A 24,053-nucleotide genomic window follows, 5' to 3' on the forward strand; every position below is an offset into this window, starting at 1 on the left:
TCGTCTGGTCGTTCTATAGGGGGCAGCAGCAGCCGCACCCATATTTGTTTGTACCCGCAGCGAAAAAGAAGAAACCACTAGGACAGTGGAGGAAAAAAAAAAAAAGCGGAGCAACTACTCCTGTTTACAACCACATAATGGAGTCCAAATGGCCAAATACGATTCGCAAGCGTATATTATTTACTGGATTTACGCTTTGTGTTGTTTTGGGTGAGTGTTGAAGCCCCGCTTGGGTTAAATTTCCATTTGTAAACGTTTGAGTTCATTATTTTAGGTGGGATCTCAGGTTAGCAGGCTAGCAGCGTTTACACCTCTATTCCCAATCCTTTAAGAGTTAACACGCCTTTCTTCAGCCTCGTAAGCGAGAGACTATCTTTAACACTGCCCGGATTTTTTTTTTTTAAACTGGGATATGGGTTAGAGACTCCACCGTATGTGAGAGACAGTGTTACAGAAAATGCAATCTGTTAAATTCACTAAAACCTGAATGGAGATTGGCACAGGATGGTGGCTGCCGCCCCTGGCCGCGTCGTCCTGCGGAAGGTGAAGGTGGGTTCAGGCGTGGAAAGTAGCGATGCTAACCAGCTGTTTAGCTGAAATAAGAGTCCCTGGGTGTTTTAAGACCCATGCCGATTTGATTTAAATGTTCTAGTAAGGCAGGAGATATTTAAAAGTGTGCGCTGTCGTACATGTAACCAGAATTTAAAGTAAAGCCGTTTAAACGCTGATTTCTGAATAGAGCTTTTGTTAGGCGTGTGTCTCAACGGTATTTACGTGTCACCTGTGAAATGTCGTCTACCAATAGAGCTACCAATCAATTCTTATTTTATTTACATAATCGAACAGCACACTAAGACAGTTTTTAATCTGCATGCAGGTGGACTAGCACAGCATCCAGCCCCCGCGATAACGTCTCATTTCGTCGTTTGCTAACCGTATTTTGACCCAGATAACGAAGTATGTTGGGTACTAAACACTGTGTACTTAATGGTACACGTAGCATCACAACGGCGGGGACATGATTTTTGCGCGAAGTTTCGCTTTGGATTGCCAGATTTGCGTCACTATTTTTTTTTTTTGCTTTTGGCAGGAAGCACAATAGTGGCTTCGTGTTGTAACTACGTGTTACTGCAGCTGCCTGCAAGTTGGTGAGAGGCACGGACTGAAATGACCAGGGGCCCTCTATCTATTCAGGCACAGGGTATATGTGCCCTCGCACAGTTTGGTCGCATAGTAATATAAAAAGCTGTGAACTACAGCACGAACTTGCATTCATTACTTTGGCTAAGCCGTTTTGTGCTATACATTTAGCAGCTCAAAATGTGCATCTTAAGAAGGAAAACATACACTTTAATCTAATTTATCTGTAGTTAATTTTTTAAAACATTTTTAACATCCTGAACATTGGAAAAATTATATTTGCATTCAATTTGAGTAGTTTTAACAGTATGTGTTAGGAAAGTGTTGACTGTAATCCACAATTTAGTGTGTATACTTCATCCAGGTCTGAATGTGAAAGTATCAGTTTTTCTCTCAAGATAGTTCTTATTTGGAGAAAACAAGACCAAACAGTGTGGAGCTGAGAGGGATGTTGTTTGGGGTTTAACTGATTTAAGAAAATGCACCGTCCAACATTTCACATGATGAGACAGTTTAAAACAAGTTTTTATGATCAGCAGGTTTCATGGGAATTTAGATCTGTGATGTGGGTGTAGTAAAACTAAATAAATGACAAATGACATAAGACCTACAATTGAACCTTATGGTGTACCATAAGTTGCATATTCTTATTAGATAATTTTTTGGGGGGTTTTTTTTCCCCAAGAGATAAAAATGAAACCAAGTGGTTTGTCCCTGATCCCAACCCATCTATTAAAATCCTAGAATCTGTTGTATTGAAAACTGCTCTTATGTCTAAAAAGATATAGTGGCCTTTTATGTTGTTTAAAAGAAGGTGTTTGGTTACCTCGAGGAACCTCTTTTCTGTGCTGTGTAGAGCTCAAAAACCCTATTGAAATTTCTCCAAACTGCCATTTAGGCACACAAATGCTAAAGTGGGTTGAAACCACTGTTTCTCAAACTTTTGATGAAGGATGAAGAACTGAAGGATTGTATCTAACAGTTAACATCACTGAGACAGCACCTAGGGTTTTAGGATCACCTGGGGCCCGTTCTTCGTACGTCGCTTACTACATCCAAGATCAAATGACACATCCAAGATCAAATCATCGCGCTAACCGTGAGCTCGCTAATCCGGTTCCCCGAACACACCTGCTGTTGACGATTACTACAGCTGGACGCAGGAATGTGACATCACTGGGTGTCGTAGAAGGGGCTACGCATCGATAGTAGAAACATTGATCGGCAACCCGCTGATTGGTCGGCGAAAATGTCCAAGGGGCGTGCTCGGTATTTTCCGGCAGCAGAGCAAGAACTCATGAGTGAGGGATTTCAGGAGTTTCAGAGTTTAATTAAAACGCAAGGGAACACTGCAAAGGCTGCAAAAGCAAGGAGAGAGGGCTGGCAGAAAGTTGCTGACAAATCAAACTCGTAGGTAATTTAATAATAATAATAATAATGGATTGGGTTTATATCGCGCTTTCCAAGGCACCCAAAGCGCTTTACGATACCACTATTCATTCACTCCCACATTCACACACTGGTGGAGGCAGCTACGGTTGTAGCCAGGCTGCCATATCGCGCCATCGGCCCCTCTGGCCAACACCAGTAGGCGGTAGGGTAGATCTATCATATGACACTATATTGTCCAATATCATATGGCATTATATTATATTATAATATGTTATATTATATCCCCTTTCACATTAGAGCCACAACAGGACCCACTAGAACATGGGAACAAGTAAAAGTGGAATACAGGAGTATTCTACAGAATGGTAATATTTATCTCTTAGATTGCTTTGCGTCTCTTGGCAAGGTAATACTGGCCTGTAATACTCTGTTAGTTTGTTCATAACAGCAACCAAGAAAAGGGCAGAGGAAAAAAAGACAGGTGGTGGTCCTGCACCCCCTCGTCAACAAGTTGGTTAAGTAAATAATACCCTCACGGGAATATCGATATCTCTCTATGAGCACACTGTCGCGCTGAGCTAAAGGATCCTGTCTGTCCCGCAATATACGCTGAATTCTGAGGACTCTCCTTATCAATCTTGCACCTTCCGCAATGGGTTGGTCGCGTATACGGACAGGACATGGCTGCGACAGGCTTCCCAAATCCACCTTCGCTTTTATAGCCGTGGTCTCTCATCTTGATTACACGAAGTAATTTACAATTACTACTCTGAAATATGAATTACATCTGTAATAATCACATACATGTAATAGAATGTTAATAGTACATTTCCCTTTTTTAGGAAATGACCTGTATGTATCTGTGTGACATCAATAAAAGGATCAAGTGCTGCATTATCTTTAGTTACATTGATAATATTTATTTATGGTGAAACAGTGGAAAAATATCGCTGTTGCTTTCGTATAAATGAAGCGGACATACCTGCGTGGCCGCGATCTAATCCTGTTTACATAAAGTAAACCTGCTCCCGAGCAGGTTTACGCTTACGGCTCTGTTGCTATGACAGCAAGTCCCGGATGAGCTTCGGGGAACCGACTGATCCAGGATCACGCGAAATCGTCAACAATCTAATCTGGCTAACCTACTTAGCGAGGTACGAAGAACGGGCCCCAGGTCTCACGGATATATCCTAATGTTGTTGGTGTTGCATTGAAAGAAGAAGTAATAAGAATAAGTAAATGTGGCAGTGAAACTTAATAAAAGTGACCAGCTGGAAGCATAAAAACAGAAAACACCATAGGACCTAAAATCGAACCTTGTGGTACACCACAGTTAATGTGAGCTGCAGATGTGTGAAGCTTTTCAAAAGAACTGAATCTCTGTAATTTGTGATTAAAGTTAAGAAATTGGTCCGAAGTCATTAAGAACTGAAGGATTAAGATTTAGTTTGTTTAAAAGATGCTTGACCACACTATTTTGAAAAAGCAATGTATAAAGAGCGGTTAATAATCGATAAAACAATGATTTAATAAGGTTTGTGAAGAAAAATGTTGAACATGTCTCTGCCATCTAATATTTAAAAAGGCAGAAACAGTTTAAAACGGCAGCTTTTAGGATGACTAGGTCAAAGTATGTCTTTAATGCTGGTGTACAACTGAAAGAAGAAGTTCTAGGTTCACAAATAGAAAATTACACCACCTAAAAATTGAACCTTGTGGTAAAGCACAGAAAGTATGAAGTGCAGATTATGGAGAGCAACCTTTTTTAAAAAGATAAATTCTAAACTCAAACACTAGCAGGTTATCTTCTGCATAATCCAGCTGTTTTTCTTTCTTTCTTTCTTTTTTTCTGTAGTTTAGTTTATTTTTTCACTTCAAATTACATTTAAATCATCGTTAGATCACTCGGCTTTTACAGGCTCAACATGATCTGGCATTTTAGAAAGGATGTGCATGAAATTGCAAATTAGCCGGCTCAGCAGTTGACAGTCACTTTATTTGATTTTGGACAGGATGTTTCTGTGAAGTGAGATTAAGAGCAGAAATCACAAACAGTTTTGCCAACCTTAAAAACAACTTTTAAAACTGTTTCCTGAAATTTGAAGACGGAAAACAGTGTTCTGCTTTGAATCACAGATATCATCTGACAAATACTTCCTTTCGTTTTATAAATTATTGTGAGATTGCCTCAGCAGTGTGCTGACTATATGCTGCTCTAAGAGTTGCTTTTGTTTTTGAAGCACGGTGTTTCCCCGAGTCTAAATCTGAGACTTGGATCTAATGTCTGCAAGAGGCCGAGGCTACTTATTGCTCTGTTGCTTTTATACCTTGGCCTGCTAGCTCTTCTGATTACAAGATGTGGAAGTCACGTATCTCTGTTTGCTAATACTTGTGTGGCTCGATTTGTATATTCATAGTTCTATCAAAACCTTTCAAGGTGGCAAAAAGGTGAATGTACTGCCAAACATTTCCTACTCATAGCTGCTATGGTAAGGTTATTAATCATCAAGCTGTGCAGTCAGTGTTTGACATTTATCACACAGCCTTTTAAAGAACATTTGTTGCATTTATTTGTCTCCAATGTGTCCAGTATTGCACTGCAGTCTTGTTTCTACAATTTATAGTGTAAAAAATGGTTCTGATTTGGTGTTGAAGGTTGTGCAGTTAGTCAGGGTCACATTTGGGTATCTATTTTCTCAGCTATAAGAACAATCAGATTGAGTATCACATTATCTGATGCAGGTTGCAATGTTAACTTGAATTTAACAGATAATCTAATCTGGTCTGAGCAGTTTAGGTTTAAAATTGGCACCAGGTGCGACATTTTCACTAAATCATTGTAATAATTATGATCAAAATAAAAAGTGCTTTCATTAGCTCTGTGTTCATCGCTCTCTAAGAAGTCATACCGGCCTAGAGAACAGTTGGCAATAATCTGGCAATCAACCATTTGCTTGGGAAAAATGTGTGTTCTGCAATTGGTTGCTGGAGGTTGAAATCAATCACAAAGCAGGTGTTGCAACAGAAATTTCCCTGTGGTTGCACCTGGTCACTAGCAGATTGCCACAGTCACCGACAGGTCGATGAGTTACACGCAAGTCATCAACTTGTGTGCAAATATTCGTCAGCTACTAGCCGAGCGCTAGTATGACTTGAGAAAGTGCAATCCAAAGCCGGAAATGGTGAACACTGACTTAAAAAACCAGAAAAACAAAAACAAAGTAGTGCCTTATTGCCGTAGTCATTTCAAAAGATGGAACTTTTTGCCATGTAGTTTCACTATGTCTCAGAGGGTATTCTTGGCGAGTGTTTGCAGACAAGTCTGCATACCAACCACTCACCTGCTGGTTGGCACCTTTTTTTTTTTTTTTTTTTTTTTTTTTTTTTTTAGGGGGGGTTAATGTGCTGTGTTACGCTGCGGCCACTGCAGCTAGGTTGAAGACACAAGTGTACGATTGTGTTGGTTTTTATTGTATTCCAGTACAAGAGCTTAGAGATGTACATATATACAAAGGGAGATGTTACAACTGTGGAAAAACCTTGCAAAAGAATACTCGGCAAAGTCTCGCGGACCTACGTTTACACCAGAAAATCTCTGAAAATTAATCAGTCTTTTTGTAGGATGTTTTTGGCTAAAAGTCTGAAACTTCAGTCTCTTTATTTGCTGCGTTTTACAGTTTAAAAAATATTCTTTATATGTCTTTGTCTTATATCTTTATCTTTGTTCCTTTGATAATGTCTAAATGAAGCAGGCTCTGTCACGAGAGTCATGTGACTCTTGTGACAGCGCCTGAAGCAGGAAGCCTGGTTTAGCAGAGACTGCTGATAATCACCATTGTGATACCTTTTAGGTTGTTTCTGAGCAGAGAAAGCCCGTGTTGCTCAGTTGTACGTCTCTCTTTACATTATGCACAACATCAAACACCAAGTTGCCTTTGATGCAGCCATAAATATGGGAATTGAGGATTCTGGATAAATGAGCAGAGCTGTAAAACCATCCGTCTGTTTTTCCGGTTACATTAAAATAGTTTGAGTAATCTTACAGGTGGCTGGATAAGATACCTCCACGTCAGATTTTAGCCTGACACGGACTAAAATCTGTGTCAGGCTTGTCTCGCTGCCTGTGACCTCACTTCAGTTGTTTATTTAGTGCTCTGACTCATACATATGTGTTTTCCCACACAGAGGCCAGCTAAGAGCAAGCAAGAAGTACTAAAACAACGTCCAGCTCTACAGGACAAGCGTGAGGAAGTTTAGAAGGGTTCAAAGATCAGTGGCATGAATGGGTTAGACCGTAATTTATGATTTTGGGGCATGCTCACAGTAATCGTTACTACCACTGCAGGGTTTGGACAAAATCTTTTTAATTAGGGACACTTGAATATTTTAATTCAGTGAAATTAAAATTTAATAGGGACACATGTTTCTTTTTCTTATGTGTATGTGTTGTGCCCTTTGTGTTGGGGGAAGCAAAAGAAATCTTAATTTAAAAAAAACCCAAACCCTTCAGCTCAGCACAGTTTAATTCAGGTTTAAGAATTTAAGAATATTGACTGATACAGACGTTTGGCTGACGAAGTTGCCCGCCCTGTTTGATCAATGGTGCCATCTGTGCTAATACCAATCTAAGTTTTTACATATATATGTGTCATGATGTCAAAGAAGTTATTTTAACAACTTCAAACAAAGCAAAATATTTTACAAACTGTGAAAGAAAACATTCCCTGCTAGAAGTGGTAACAACACTTAATTCACTACTTGAGGCAAAAACACCATTGGAGTAAAACCAGGCCGCAGAGGATGAGAAAACTAAAATGCTTGACTCAGCTGAGCACTCCCTAGCTGGACTCCAAATGACAGGAAAAGCAAACAGAGGATTAAAATTACTGATGCAGATGGTAACGAGAATAAGAATAATAATGATTAAAAAAACCCTGGGATAGTTTTAGCAGTACTGCTGCTCTATAATGTTGCTGGTGAATGATGAAAAATGCCTCTTGTTTTGTTTACCTTAATAAAGGATGCTTTCTGCAAACGACAGTTACGGAGTTCCTAACCTAAAAACTAAAAAAATATGATGTAATTCTAAGGTGCATTGACCACACTAACTCGTGCAGGTGAAGGAGGCACAGAGGAAATTGGAAACATGATTCAGAGTTACATTAAAGAGATTGAAGACCTTCGGGCAAAACTCCTGGAGAGCGAGGCTATCAGTGAGAATTTGAGGAAGAATCTGTCCCGTGCCTCCAACCGTCAGTCGTTCTATGGAGGGTCCAGCTCCTTTTCCTCCACTCTTCTGGCCCCCGAGAAGGAGACTGCTAACATTATCGAACTCGCTAAGAAAGATCTGGAGAAACTGAAGAAACGAGAAAAGAAGAAAAAGAAAAGCGTCAACAAAGAAGTTCCTGACAATGAGCAAGACAGATTTTGTCCCTTTTTATTAATACTGTGGGACTGCACCAAGCTTCCGATTATTAACAAGGCTATTATAGTTAACTAAAACTAAACCTAAAAATTACTTATCAAAAAAAATAATTAAAACTAACTAAAAACCATTTTGGGATCTTGGAAGACTAACTACAAAATAAACCAATAGCCTTTCTAGATTGTATACCTGCTGGCCGTGGTGTTGGTTTAGCCCCGAACCCTTGCTGCTTTGTGTGCTTACACTTGTTGTTTTGTGTTCACAAACAGTCACAAGACCCACGTCTGCGATCGAGATACACGCTGATCCTGAGGTGATAGTACAGAACGGTACCACGGGGATTCTTCGATGCACCTTTAGGTCCAGCGAAGTGGTCAGCTCGGCCACCACGGTGACCTGGAACTTTCAGTCGAGTCATCCCGACAGTCAGTACTACAAATCTCCATACGTGGTAAGTCCCCGCTGGTTGTGTCAGCTCTGGGAAGATTTCCCACAGTTTTTAAGGATGTTTTCCTGCGATTGTTTTATCTGTCGTGACACAAGAAGAACGGATTTGGCTGTTCCCTGAGGGATGGGTGAGAGCACATTGTTATGATTTGGTTTCAGTAGGCTTTCAGTTTAAGCGCCAGCCTTTTTTTTTTTTTTTTTCTAAAAATATATCAGGTACAGTTATACTCTCTCCATGTACTGTCTTTACATATCTACATATTTGTTTTTATCGAATTTTTCCGTTTGCTTTCATCTGTTTATGTTCTGCTGCTATCTTGCTTGAGCATCGTAATTGGATCCCGTGGTATGCTTTCATTTTTCTCTTTAGTTCTTATAGCACTTTGTCGACTTAAATCTCTTTGTAGACTTTAGTTTTCAGCTACATATTTTTCCTACAGTGTTATTTGTTACTGCTGAGAATTGACTTGTGGTGAGTAGCTTGAACTTATTAGTGTATATTCCTCTAAAACTCTTAAGCAGCTAAAAAAAAAGAAAAGAAAGAGGGATGTTTGTGTGGATCATGTCCTATCTACAAAGGAGTTTTGTTTACAGTCCAGTCAGGCTGGGCGGGGCCTGTCTGTCTGCTGTGATCTGACTCATGCATATATAATGACATAGCTGAAGGGCCTTTAATTTGCAGAGCAGTCATGGCAGAACACATACACGCAGTCTACACTTGGAGCATGTTGTAACATCGAGCTGTGTATCTTAAAACATCAATCTCTCTGACGTTTCAGACCCATCATTTGCAGAATAAATACTTCTCTTCCTACAGAAATGATGCTTGTCCAAAAAAAACACCAAAAAGCTAAGATAAGGGAAAGCTGCTCAGTGAAGGAAAAAGGCTGTGCAGCAGTAATGTTGAAAAAAAAAAAAGGTCTTTCTAGTACCTCAGATATTCTGTGATTAATCCAAATTAGAGCTGGGCGATATGAGATTTTTTCACATCACGATATGTTTTTTTCATTTCAGGCGATAACGATATCTATCACGATATGAGCCAAATAACTATATTTGTAAGATTTAAATGTGCCGTTGCTCACAAGTAAAATGTGAAATAATCAGCAGCTTGTTTTTAAATATTTATTTCCCATAATAAATTCAACAGGGTAGATGTACTTAAGGAACATGAGACTTTTTCAGATAAATAAAGGCAAATATTGCAAACTACACAAAAGGCAGCCGCTAAAGCGTTTAAGTTTCAAAATAGAACAAACGAAACAGACTAAATTGTCAATTCCACTTAGAAACAAAATATTAATTCTAAAAATAAATCTTAGTTTGTTTTACAGAAGAACAGACAAAACTGACTAACTTTTGTCAATATCAAATAAACTGAGAACTAAAAGGAAATTCTCAATCTCTCCTTGTTGTATAGTTTAGCTTTTCAAACAGTTTTAACAGTTACTTTAGTCTGACAAAAGCCGAATGACGAATTAGCGCTTCCAGTCAGAGACTCAGGCTACGTCCACGCGTATTTTTGAAAACGGAGATTTTCCGTTTTCGTTTTAAAAAATAATCCCGTCCACACATAAAGGCAGAAATGAAGGAAAACGCTGCTATGAACATGCCAAAGCAGCAGGTGGCGCTAGATTCCTAACCGTGCAGAAATGTTGGCCAATCAGAAGTCTAGAAGCCTCGGTGGGAAATAGTAAACAAAGCTGGGGCATAGAAGCAGAACCGAGTCGTATGTGTGGAGGGACAGTAACTGTGTGTATATGTAAGCATTTAAACACTGCAGAGAGTAGAATTAACAGTAACAGTATTGTAGAAATTCATATCACCGAAACAATAACGTGGCGCACAGTGTGACGCATGCACCAGTTTATTGTATTTCCAGACTTGCTTTCGGCACAATTTACAGTGCACGCTACTCTGTTTTTTGTCAGACTTGAAATAGCCGAAATACCTTCAAACTACGGAACCTCTATGGCTCTTCCGTTCGACAATCTCTCCGGCATTGGAACCATCATCTGTTTTCTCTTCGGTCACGCTCGGTTGATTTTTCTAGTCGGCACACTCATTTCCTCCATTACCCGCTGGCTGCTTCCCAAACAAACACACGTGCGGCTTGGCACTTGTGCTGTACGTAACAAGTCACGTGACGTGACGCTGCGGCTGTGATTGGTTCGGCTCTGCGCTACTGAATTTGGATCGGCTGACCTTTTTTTTTTTTTTTTCTTTCTTCAAGAGGACAAGAGCGGCGAGGTCTATCGCGATAGCTTAATTTCTCTATCGAGTAAAAGTTATATCGCGATACATATCGTTATCGTTCTATCACCCAGCTCTAATCCAAATGTCAAAATTGTCCAACATACTAAGCAACTGTTGTCATTAGAGATGGCAGGATACCAAAAATTTGTAGTTGGTGCATGCGTTTCAAATTCTACGCATTTCAGTACAAAAAAAAACTAATCAAGAGTGACCTACTTTCCCTGTAAACATCTGCAGGGCCGTCTTTGAGCTGCCTAGACAGGTTTGAGGTGTTCCCTCCTTTTGTTTAAGACATTGTGCAGTGAAAGAGGTTCAAAGTTGGCTTGAGACCCAAACTTGACATTAGTGAGCAGCTAGGAAAACAAAGGGGACATGCAGGAAACGGTCCAGGGCGTCAACCAATAAGATTTTAAATTTAATTAGGCTACATTAGTTTTGGCTTTCGGTGCTTTATAAAAACAAAATTGCTGGGATAACATGATCATTTTCTTGCTTTCATTTTGACTACAAAGGAGAGCCTTTAATCATCGACTTCCATCCAGAGAAGAAGTTGTCAATCAGTACTGTCTAATGTTGCATTACTAACCCTTAAAAAATCTGAAATGAGCTGCAAGACAAATTGAAGCTACAGCTACAGTAACACAGCTTTCACCATTACTGATTGGTACAAATAATTACATTACAAGTTATTTAGTAGTTTAATGTTGGATTTTAATTACATTAATGCTATTTTTTGTTGCATTTATGTTTATAGAACTACAAGAATGAAACTGGTTTACTGCTTTAATTATTACTAATAAAACTGAATAATTGTTAGCATATTTAATCCTTTATAGTTTGACAACAATATGAAAGCCACTTCAAGTTCTGTCTGTTTTTCTACAAAAGAATCAAATTATCTGACATCAACTTGAGAGAATTCTTTATTTATTTATTGTTGTGTTAATTTTTGAAGGTAAAGAAAAAACCTCAGCCATAATAAAGAAAAGGAAAACTGCAAAACAAAATTTGGGATTGCAGTAAAGAAGAAAATCTAGTTGAGTTGTGGCAAAAAAAGCCTTGTTTTTGTATGATGTGTCATGTCATCGTGACTGAGCCAAGGCCAAAGACCAGAGAAACAAATGACAGAGGAAAAACTCCCGTCTATGTTATAATCGTAGTAGCAGCAGCAATAGGTTCAGTAAGTTCAGTATCATCATACAATTCACATACATGATGCTTGATGTCCTGTCAGTTCCACGTAGCACAGTGTGGCTGCAGTGAAGACTGTTCAGTGTGTAGGTGTCTTATGGCAGCTGTTGTTCCAGTATACAGGAATAATAGTCACAGCCAGGAAACCAGTTTGTTTGACCTCTTTGTTTACTAAATTATGGAAATTATCTATTAATTTATCTATGTCAAATATAAGAACAATATTGCTGCAGTGTCTGCAGTGTCCAAAAAAAGTCATTTTATTTAGCACATATGAACACCTTAGATGTTGACCAAAGTGCTGGACGATGAGTAAAACCCAATACAAAAAATAAAAGGACAAAAAAAGAATAAAAATTATAATTTTAATAAATACAAATAGAGTACAAATATAAAACGATGGTAAGAAAGCAGTAAATATTAGAGATTTTTGTTCAAGTAATTGTCAAAAGAATGTATTATTATTGTTTTTAGTACCTGGAGATTTGTTTTTTGGTTTTTAATTATTGTACACTTTATTGCATTTTGTCTACATGTCTGTTCTTTTACTTAATCTAGCATTACTGTACTTTTATACATTTTATTTAATAGTAAAAGTCCATGTTACAGTATTGCTTGGTCTGTTTTTGCTATTCGAAAACAAGTACATTTAATCGCATTGAGGGGAGAGGAGAGGATTGTTTGATCAATAAAATCAGGTCATTTTAGCCCGTTGCTCGGTGGTTGCTAGAGAACACGGCTGATCTAGATGAGAACCTTCAGGGGTCGGAGATGTCCCCATTTATACATGAGTACATTTTCACCAGCATTTCCTTCCTTTTTGTAGATTTTCTACTTTACAAGTGGGAGAGGATTCCCAGGGTCAGAGGAGTTCAAAGACCGCGTGCAGTTTATCGGGGACATCAACAAGAGGGACGTCTCGATACAGCTGAGCCCAACTTATTTCAGCGACAACGGCACGTTTTTCTGTGACGTGAAGAACCCCCCAGATGTGATGGGGACGCAGGCTCGAACCGAGCTCAGGGTCGTGCTGAAAGGTGAGTTTTTGTCAGATTTACATTGAAATTAATGCACCAGAGTTAAATGTTGGAAATGTAGAAAATTAATAAAAAGAAAAATCAGTGACAGGTTGAGTTAGTGTGGCTGGGAAAGATGTCTTTCTAAATGCCTCCTGCTACTCTGCGGCCTTGAACAGACACTCGTCAGTTGTTTTCACCCACTCAGCAGGGCTCTGCTCACACACATGCTGATTGGATGGCGAGAAAACACAGTGTAGCACAGTGTGAGCCTCTGCGCACTATCGCTTGTGTTTCCAGGCAAAGAGGGGACTTTTCTTTTTCACTAGCCAATCAAACATGATGGACTGGATCGTGGCCATCTTAACCACAGTGTGTCGATTGCACCACCTGTAACAAGTTAAATCCTGGACTACTTAATGGTTTATCTAGGAATGCTGTTGCGACATGCTTTTGTACTACTTGCAGTTCAAACCGGATTAACTGCAAACTTTCTTTGAATCTCCTGTTAGGCATCTGTAAACATTAGATCCATATCGCCCAAATTCAAAAGATAAATGAAAGACTGTCAAGAATAAAAGTGCTACTCTGCCTGCTGGCACTAAACAGCACACAGTGACGTATTTAGCTGCAAAAATGCTTTTCTTTTTTCTTATGGGCTCACATTTATTCCCTCGCATGCCATAAAAAAATCCCTTATTACACGTTACAATTGAGCATTATGTTACAGTGTTGTGTGTTCATATTAGATGTGGGTAAAGTTATGATTAATTAAAAAAAACAACAACGGAGAAACAATGTTTGGCGACAAGCTCGTTAGAGATTTATTGATGCCATCCTGTTACAGGAAAAGGACGTTACCTTTGGTCTTTCGTGAGAGCAGGTTTCCACTTGCATTGGCATTTTTGTGCATTGCAAAAAGGGGCACACACATACTGTTTTTATATGCTGTGTGAGTGATGGACTAAACCCGTTCACTATGTCCCTCGACAGATATTTGTGTTATTCTCTCTCATATTCCTGATCAAACTGATTTGTAAAGTTGCAATTGCCAATCAGGAATGAAAAATGCAATCATTTTCTGGCTTTACCCCATAATTCACCAGGTTTTTGAGGCCCTTCACGCAACTTTAAATCACACCAGGAGTATTTTAGCCTCTAGAGTGCATTGCGCCTTTTATGGACTGCTCAAATCACAGAATTTTGACCACAAGAACTGTGATTTCATCACCGAGTGGGTGTGACCACTCTGTTCCCTGCCAGAGAGATAGTATTTGGGTAACTGGGCAACAAACATTATCCATATAGCCCTGAAAGCAGCAACAGGTCCACGGCCTGATTGTCTGCTCTGTCTAATAAACTGCATGTACCTCAGCATATCTCTGAATCTTGTTGTGACTAGGTCTGTCAGCCAGGGTTCACATTGTAGTAATCTGAGGTGGAAAATTGCACTAAAATAAAAGCCTTTAATGTTGCATATACAATTTTCCATTATCTTTGGCACATCAATGGGCCAAATCCTGTAAAAGAAAAACAAAAGGAAAATAAAGGAAACTATAAAAAGTTGTAGGAGAAGTAGATCAGACGTACATTTTTATGATTAAAATGATCACAACGGTACATTTACATACATAGCTGAGGTAATAAATGACTCCATTTGATCAGTTAAAGGTGAAATTCATTAAAGGTACAAAATAAACACATCAAATATCATCAGTTAATGAGAAAAGACTAATAAATGCAAGCTATTCAAGCACATATGGCAAATCACTGCACAACCACTGTTTGTGTTCACTCAGCTGAAGACCACATGTGCATGTGATGGCTTGTCTGCTTTACATGTGGCTGCACCTTTTCGCAGGTTGAGGTTTTTCTTTGTACCAAACATCTGTATCTAGGAAGCAATAAAGAGTCTAAATAGAGCATGTGTGTTGTACTCGACTATGTTTTAGCCGCAGTTTCTTTTGGCTCTCACAATGAGCTGCCTTGGTATTGTTCCAGCTTTTGTTGCTCAGCTTTCAGTGATACGCCCAGCTGTGTTCTTGGTTTCCAGGCCTGGGGGTTCAAGTTTTGTGCTTTATTTATGGTAGCATAACTGTATTTATACATGATGAAGGAACAGAGTCAGCCTTGTGCTCACAATCTTATTTTTGTATTCTGAAATCTACTTTTTACTTTGAAATTATTATTCGCACAATTCTGTTTATCTTCACACGCTTTGGCTCTAACAAAGAGCTGCCTTAGTGTGGTTCCAGCTTTTAATACTACTGGATACTCAGGTTTAAGCACCACTCCCATCTGTGATGTTAATTTCCAGGAATGGGGTTTAAAAGTGTTTTATTTATAGTAGCGTAGCTTTATTTACAGTGACTGGGTGATGTGGGTCTTTCACATGAAGTCTAATTTGTTTTAGTTTGGAGGACATTGTGAAATCCATTATCAAACTAAGTAAGATGAAACTCTTTTGTTGTGTTTGCGTGTGTAATATCCGTACATTTCACAATGTTGGGCAGTTTTGTCATAATCTGTGAGTAATTAGTCCAACATTTTTGGAAACTCTGGACCACTTTAAAACATTACAAAATAGTCTGTTAGTTGACTCAAGACTTTTGCACGGTCCCGCAGAGCTGTTGGCCCTGCGCGTCGAAAGAAGCCAGTTGAGATGTTTCGGGTATTTGGTTAGGATGGCTCCTGGGTGCCTCCCAAGCATGCCCAACTGGGAGGAGACCCTGGGGTAGACCCAGTACCCGCTAGTGAGATGCCCTGAGAAAGCCTCAGAATCCCCCAGGATGAAATGTTAGGTGTGGCTGGGAATGTCTGGAATATCATGGATGGGTGGACTGATCCTGAATGTTCTTCATTGTGTGTGTGTGTTTTTTTTTTTTTGTTTGTTTGTTTGTTTGTTTGTTTTTCCCCAGAGTCTTATTCGCAGAACAACACCACGCTTATAGTTGCAGGAGTTTGTGGTGCTTTATTGGTGCTTGTGCTGATTGCTGTGGCGGCCTGCATTGTCATGAGGGTACTTCACAACCGCCATGATTACGAAGGGTAAGTGAGCCGTTCAACTTTACGCTGTTCCAGATTACCGATGACCTCAACTACAGTGAAGCTGCAAAATTTTCAAAAGTTTAAAAACTATATTCAGAACCTAAAAGTAGCTTCACTCTCAACGCCAACGTTATGCAGTTATAAGCTGAACGCACATTTAATAAATGTAACACATATGTACACGTGATAAAACAACTATTTGGTGATGCACTCATATATATCCAGACATAGTCGCAGTCAAACTCTTGTTAGTTTATTTATTTTTGTTCTTAGCAGCTTTAAGCTCCATATTTATATTATAGATATAAAAATATAAAGATACATCATAAAGAGCAATAAAGTTTTTGAAGTTGGTAAATACTGAATACTACAATTATATGATTTACACCTTTATATCTGTACTAGTAGTTTCACTATAAGTGTGACACTATCATTATATTTAAGTATGAAATATTGATCTTGTGTGAGCGATGCACACGTGATAATGATGTACATTTTTCTGACTCGCCAACTCTACTAAGATTTTTTTTTTTTCAGTAAAATTAATTTTGTTCTCAATGTGACTCAGTTACTGCAATTACTTTTATCAGTTTTCTACAGAAAGTAGTTAATAGTGAATTTTGTGTGTTATTTAGTTATTTATTTACCGTTATGAACCCAGATCCATGCAGGGTCTGCAGGTGTTCATAAATACAGTTTAGACAGTATTAAAGTTTAACATTTCTAAAAGATTTGAGAATATTTTGTCTTGTGTGCCGCAGACAGTGGTTTCACCTGTAAAATCCTTTATATCTACAGCTGTATGAGATGTTTTAAATCCATAAAGTAAGTGCTTCATCCGCACATCCTGTAACAATAATGATAAACAGCAAGTGGTATTTTAATTGATAGCTAGCAACGAGAATATGTTAACGTTAATCTCCTGTGAATACAGAAAAATACCCCCACTGACTGACTGAATTATAACTGAATTATAATTGGGTTGTTTTCTTTGGTTATTTGTGTCTGTTGATAGTAACTTTACCTGATTTGTTTGATGTTTAATGCTCACATTATGTATTCATTATACTGATGTAAAAATAATACTTGATGCTGTTAAAATGAAAGGTAAGTTAAACAGATGATACTGGTTTCCTGAATCATTGTTTTGTTTTCAGTAATATTTCACTTGAGAGGTTGGTTTTTTTTCCCGTTAGACCCTCTGTATAGCTCTAACACTTTACAGTATCTGGTGTTTGGTGGGTACTAATTATTAACACGTTTGTTTTTAAAAAAGTGTCCACTCCAGACTTTGCATGCCTGAGGTATTTTTGACCACGTCTACCTCGCATGCCATAGAAACTCTTTCTTCATCTGAGGTATAAACAAAAGAGCCACAAATCTGAGAGATGTCCCTCTTGTCCACCAGGAAGGTGTCAATGAGAGGCCCTGTCTTTTGAGAATTGGCCCACATTTTTAAAAGGTTTGAACACTAAAGGTTGTCAAAGCAGAAGCTGCACTCGCTGAGAGGTCTCTTGTCAATGCAGCTGCAAATTTCTTGTTGATAGTTTTGTGCTCAACCTTGAAATTTGTGGAGCCATGCCAGTGCTAATGCTTTGTGTGGAAACAGTTCTACTTCAGGCACCAGCACTTGCTTCTGACTGAGTAAGAAAGAAAAATCTGGCACCTTCTGCTTGGCTGCTGAGTGGGTTGAGCCTGTGAGCTGAGCTAACAGGGATCTGTGGGGTGGCTGTTTTCACTGGTGCCAGTCATTTTTTTTCCCCCTCCATTAAATTGTATTAACACCACTAACTTCACAGCAACACCTTCTACAAGCATGTTGAGCTTGTTGCCATTTAATCTAGACATTGTCGTTTAATGCATTTATATGTAATTAAGTAACCTGGTTACAGTCAATGTCTCTTTTAGGCAGATTTACTGTCTTTAGAACAGCTTAATGTTAAAGTGTAGAACTTTTATCCATCGTTTGCCACTAACATACAAAACTAAACGGTGTCTTTCTCATCTGCTTCAGTGAGACTAAACCATCGTCAGCTTTTTCCCCCTCATGAAACATGTTTATTTGACAACAGTATTTACAGATTTTTATTTATTTATTTTTGGGCAGTGTTCAGTCATCTTAATGGGCTGAAATTTTGGCCTCTCATTGTTCATTTAGCATTCATGTTGTTATTTTCAGGTAAACTGCCTCTCTCCCCTGTTGCCTTTACTAGAGTTGCACTGATTGGCTGCTTGACTTAAGATTTACAACCCTTAGACTGAGAAATTAAATTGGATCAAATAAGCATTGATTCAAGCACAAACGGATTGGCATTTTATTGTTTTGTCTGTTCTATATGTTATAAAATAAAATTTAAATTGAATATTTGTTGAGAGGTTTGCTTGAGCTACTGATTAAAATCAAAAATATTTGGTTTTCTCTTCATACTGAGGAAGAAATAATAAAACTTAGTATAAACATTTAGATTTATAATCTTTTGTTGATGTATTAACTGATCAATCAGTCTTTGCTTTTATGTGATTAACTGTCATTAATTAAGATATCATTACAATAGAAGAGCATCTAATGACTGGTTATGTTATATGTTTGCACTAACTTTTTGTAAAAGTATTATTAATTACTAATATTTATCCATAATTTAGATGAGTATATACTCTAAATCAAGTAATTCAGATGCGGTACAGTAAGATAAACAATGGAGAATGTTAATAAACCTTATTGGGTTAATTTCCATTGTTGTACTTCTGCTCTACATATTAAAACAGTTGAATCAGTGGCTATATTTGTTGCCCTGCTCATTACATTACATTCAGCAATACTGGTAGTTTTAGTGTTGAATGTTGGAAAATAGTACATATTTGTACAGTTTTCTAGAGCCAAAGCACAGACCTTCAGATTTCTAGAAAACAGTTTTAATTAGTTAAATAAAAAATTAATTTTATTGAGCCAAGAACCTAATCCGTAAGTCCTCAAGTGGAATAAATTCAGTATCAGAGAAATCACCAGGCTTCACATTCAGATTATAAACCACATATTACAAATGATAATGTAATATAAGATCTCCCACATGGTCACACTGGGGAAAACTGGTCGGAGACGTGCAGTGACCCAAATTATTGCAGCTCTGTGCAGTGAACTTGCAGTCTCGTTGACCTCCTGGAAAGAGATTTGCAAAGACACTAGTTGGACTCATCAGTGCAAACTTACTTTGCTTGATTGCGATGGGTTGGCAAGCGGTCTGCATTTATAAATTAGATGACAGTAATTTGCAAACCTTTGCTAATCTGCCTGAAAGCAACTGCAGTCCGTTTGAGTCTGATCACAATTGTTTGGAGACCAGTTCTCCTACAGATGAGCTGTGCAGTTGGCTTGCGACTGTAATTGTTCCAACTGCTTGCAGCTGGTTCAATGCAATCACTAAGCAACTATGAATATTTTTGTAGTCAAATTTTCAGTCCTGTTTTTTTCATACTAGTGTGACTGAGCCACAATTATTACCTTGTTGTTGTTGTAAAAAAAATTCAAAACCAAAAAGGGAAAAAATGCAACTATCACACAGATAAAACTAAAACAGCTAAACTGTTATGGGTGGAGATGGAGATAAGGTTTATCTATAAAATTAAAGAAGCTAAATTATATTACACTATGAATTAAGTACAAAATTATAAACTGTAACCTTTGTGCTAAAGAATCAGTCATAAAAATATTCATCAAAATATCTTAATTTGGATTTTATTTGATTGCAAATGTGCTTCCAAAATTGCACACCCACTAATCTGATATGGTCTAAATCCCATCGGTGCACCTCCAGTCGGCGCTCAGCTGCAGCATTTCATGTTCTCATGTCTCATGATTTTGTTTTTGTCTTGTCCATTATTTGTGTTCGTCTCACTTTGACTGTGCACCAATGATTGCTCGACTCCGTTACACCTAAACTAGCTGTACGTCCTTGGAAAGCGTGAACTCTCAGGCTCCGCAGCCTCGAAAGAAGGTGGAGTCCAGAGTGGAGGGCTCCAGATCTACCAGTCCCTCGGGTCCGCTACAGGTATGAGTTGGGGGACGAAGGGAAGGAGCAAAAAACCAGTGGCTGCCTCTGTTTTACTGGAAGGTGGTCACATTTATGTGGACAACGTATCCAAATACAACTGAAAAAAACTTTTTATCCGTCCGTAATATTTAGTTCTGATTTTATATGAATTTTATTTGGTATGTAATCTTATTTTCAGTTGTTTCCATTCATGTTTTTTATTGTTTGGCCAAAAAAACAACCTAAAAAAGGGACCCTCAAAGCGCTTTACAATACCACTATTCATTCACTCTCACATTCACACACTGTTGGTGGAGGCAAGCTACAGTTATAGCCACAGCTGCCCTGGGGCAGACTGACAGAAGCGAGGCTGCCATATCGCACCATCGGCCCTTCTGGCCATCACCAGTAGGCAACGGGTGAAGTGTCTTGCCCAAGGACACAACGACCGAGACTGTCTGAGCCGGGGCTCGAACCGGCAACCTTCCGATTACAAGGCGAACTCCCAACTCTTGAGCCACGATCGCCCCAAATGCTATTGTTAGTTTACTTTTTTAGACATGAACAGTTATTTATCAGGTGTTGCATTTCTTGTGTTTAGCTAATAGACTGAAATTTTCTCATGTGTGTTCTCCCTTTATTGATATTTCTCTGATTTATCAGCTGAATAATTGATCTGTTTTAGCAAATCAAACAGTCAACTCACCCTGAGAAATCTTCAGTGGGCTGTCTTAATACGACAGAGAGCAGAACCAATCTTCAAACCTGCGAGTGAATTTTGCTTGAAATGAAACAAAACAACAAATTGGATTTGATTTCTAAAGTGCGAGTGAAAGGCGTCAGAATAATTTAACAAAAACTGAAAAATGTAGATAAAATGGAAAAAAGGTGAAGGACAGTTATTTACAGACTATAGAGTCCCCCACCCAGTGGTCACAGTGAGAATTTATTTATTTATTTTTAATCTTAGGGCAGATTTTGACTATTTATTGTTTTTAGTGAAGTGTTTCCTCTAAATAATACATGAAGGCGGAATTTTTTTTTAGTTTCTGCTATATTTAAATGTGAAATCTCCTTTCATCAAAATCACTTATCCATGATAATAAGTAATATTAGAAAAATCAGTGTCAAGCACAACTTTTACATTCGTCTTAAGGCCAGCATGTCATCGGTTTTATCCTGATCAGCCAACCAACACTCAACAATTTTAGGTTTACTGTCCAAAAAAACCCCTTATTTTCTCAGTAATAGTTATGTTTGTTATTATTATTTTTTATTTTTATTTTAAAAAGAAGACTAGACTATCCCACACAGACACGGGACTGCTGTTCAGTTTTCGAGTCTCTTAAAGCGTGGGGTGTTTTTGGCTTTGTTTTGGGGGTTTTTCCCTTTAAATTGATGTTTTGATAACTTTTGCTCTACTTTGCAGTACTTTTTTTAACCCTCACAATAACGTTTGCATTTCCTGTGACCCGTGCAGAGCCGTTTTTATGATACAGTATCGTGTATTGTGCAGCACACGTTCCCAACTTGCGGCTGCGCGGGCACCGGTCTGCACCATTTATATTTAGAAAGAGAAACAGAGGAGCTGGTTCACCAGCTTTCTCACTGAAAGACGCTGTCACTGTAATTATGACTGCACCCACGGGATGACACAGCTGTCTCTGCGGCTGTAGTCACGGCTGTCACACTCTCACTACACTGTACTGTATAGTCTGCGTGCAGTGATGATCCCGTGGCAGTCCTGCACTTTTGTGGTGTATTGGTCACGCTTCTCTTTAGGAAGCACCCAAGGCTCTAAATCTCAATCACGGCAAGTCTGAACGATTACCACGGCCAGCTGTAGCTTGCCCCTTAAAATCATCTTAAATGCAGTAAGATGAGATAAAATATTCAGCATCTATCCCAGAAGTTTGGAAACTATTGTATCACAGCTAAAGCCTATCAACCGAATACAGGTATCAAAACATGAGGTGCTAAAGAGTTCCTCTTCCTGTCTTTGTGAGACACATGTTAAATACTTGTATATCGAGTGACACTCCATATTTTGGCAGTGTAATGTTACTATTATCATTATTACTGTATAACCAGTGCCAAAGCTGTTAATAGGAGTGGGAAGGAAATGTGGAAAAAAACTAATGTAAGCCACTTTTCAGAGGCCCTGTAATTGCTAAGTAATTATCCAAATATGGACTAATTATCTAAGCCTTTTTATCTGTGTGTATGTGTTGCCCTTACATCTCCACAGCTAAGCACTAATTAAGTCAAACTATAAGAAGCTGTTGTCTCCCAGTCAGAAGCTCCATTTAAAAAAACAAACAAAGAAAAACCACCTAGGTTTCTGACTTTGGGCTTCTTTAATCACCCATGTGCGTAAAGTGATATAAAGGTTGCCGTTTATTATTTGCTTCTTTCTGTATCTACTTGTGTCATTGGCTGACTGTGTTTCTTTCCTGCTCTGCATCTCATTTGTCCTCCAGGGCCCGGTGATATACGCCCAGTTGGATCACTCAGGCAGCAAAAACTCCTTCCATAAGATGGAGCCCGTGGTCTATGCTGACATTCGTAAAAACTGAAGAGGAACCGGGGACCAAATAAAGGAAAAAAAAAAAGTAAACAAAAATCCAGTAAAATATGAGACCTCTCTATCAGCTGCTCTTGGGAAGGGTGGGGATATCTCAACAGGGACACAAGTGGTGCAGTTTCTCTCTCTCTCTCTCTCTCTCTCTATTTCTCTCTCTTTAAAATTTTGTCCTCTGAAAGCATGATGATATTATACGATAAAGTAATGTCTCCATGTGCTTTGTTGTAAAAACAAAAGAGAAAAAAAGCTATGAAAACACTCAAAGTCGATGTTCCACCACTCCGTTACACCAAAACTGTTCTCCAAAAAAAACCAGGGGCACACATAAAAACGAGAAAGCCTTCGGTTATCATTCCAAGTATTATTTGTTTGTTTTGTTTTTGTTCTTGTAGCTTTGTGCCCCCCCCCCCGTCCCCCCATTAAAGGTTTAGCAGGCTGTTGCACCAACTCAACAGTCCTACTTAAGATGCTCACACCTGAACCGAGTGAGCCCCGTTTAATAAAACGAAGCGAAACAAAAAACATTGGTGCGTTAAACTGTTTCTTCCAGAGAGAAGAGACGTTATAAAGCAGATATTTGAACGATACTCTCACTGTTTGTCTTACATCGCCTTCTCATTCATTGATCACTTCTGCCGAAACTTTGGTGCTTTTTATTGGCCGGTGAGACTGGTCTGAAACTGTACAAACAGCAACATCAGTAAAGATCAAAGAAAATCTACCAACGTCAAAACCTCAAGTTACATTTTTTTGTTAGAAACGGCAGACTGTAGTCGTCACAAAGTTGCAACTGTGCTCTTGTCTGATCCAAACTGTGCCGCATTTAGATCAATGTAAAGAGATGTAGTGTGGTCCAAGTGTGTGCTCACAGTGTTAAAAGTCCCATTAATGAGCCGGGCAGACGCTCCACCGTTTTATTCTCCTTTGTTTACGGGCTTCTGATCTCTGCGCGTCTCTGTCATCCTGAAAACCCGATTGGTTCATCAACAAGTCAGAGTTCAGACTGGGCAAGTTTTTCCTGTTCTGATGGGCCACTGTGTCACATTACATGATTATAGAGTCATAAAATCTTTCTACACCTGAGACGATGATGGCACTGAGAAGGAGGTGCTTGTAATTTCCAGGGTAGAAAAAAAAGTAAACACATGGAGTCAACTGAAGTTGTGTGTATGACACACTATGACTCACTCCTTCAGATAAAATTTGTAACTTCTGTTCACAGAGAACAGCTTGTGCAGCGCTTTTGGACAAATTTCATACTTTTTTAAACTCCCATCTAAACGAGGAAAGAACCCCTGCATTCAGTGATCACTGGAATATTAAAAAGAACGTAATTTGTAGAATTAAAGCACAAATTTTACAAAATGTGAAACTTCAAGCTGCTCAGTCCTGATAGTTAACACAATGATCATCCCAGGGGAACAAAAAATAAAGTACATTTACCGATATTGTTTCTATGATAAAGAGTAAATATGTCTCCCAGCATAGTGCTGGTAATGCACAGCGTCAGTTTTTGCCAGTTATGC

At 38.7% G+C, this 24,053-nt stretch overlaps 1 protein-coding gene and 1 long non-coding RNA gene across 2 annotated transcripts; one reads left to right on the forward strand and one right to left on the reverse strand.

Annotated features, from left to right (window-relative positions):
• mpzl1l (myelin protein zero-like 1 like) lies at positions 1-22,566 on the forward strand. Its single transcript, XM_026181658.2, has 6 exons — positions 1-210; positions 8,227-8,408; positions 12,678-12,888; positions 15,786-15,915; positions 19,856-19,961; positions 22,424-22,566. The coding sequence occupies exons 1-6, from the start codon at positions 138-140 to the stop codon at positions 22,517-22,519; spliced, it is 798 nt and encodes a 265-aa protein (XP_026037443.1). The 5' UTR covers positions 1-137; the 3' UTR covers positions 22,520-22,566.
• Positions 7,730-8,278, reverse strand: LOC145431581 (uncharacterized). The gene is made up of 2 exons (XR_013911932.1): positions 8,147-8,278; positions 7,730-7,888 (listed from the first exon to the last, which is right to left on the reverse strand). It is a non-coding gene; the product is annotated as an uncharacterized LOC145431581 (long non-coding RNA).
• Positions 22,567-24,053: the final 1,487 nt, after the last annotated feature.

This window comes from Astatotilapia calliptera, chromosome 10 (assembly GCF_964374335.1).
Source record: "Astatotilapia calliptera chromosome 10, fAstCal68.1, whole genome shotgun sequence".
In the NCBI taxonomy this organism is placed as follows: Eukaryota; Metazoa; Chordata; class Actinopteri; order Cichliformes; family Cichlidae; genus Astatotilapia; species Astatotilapia calliptera.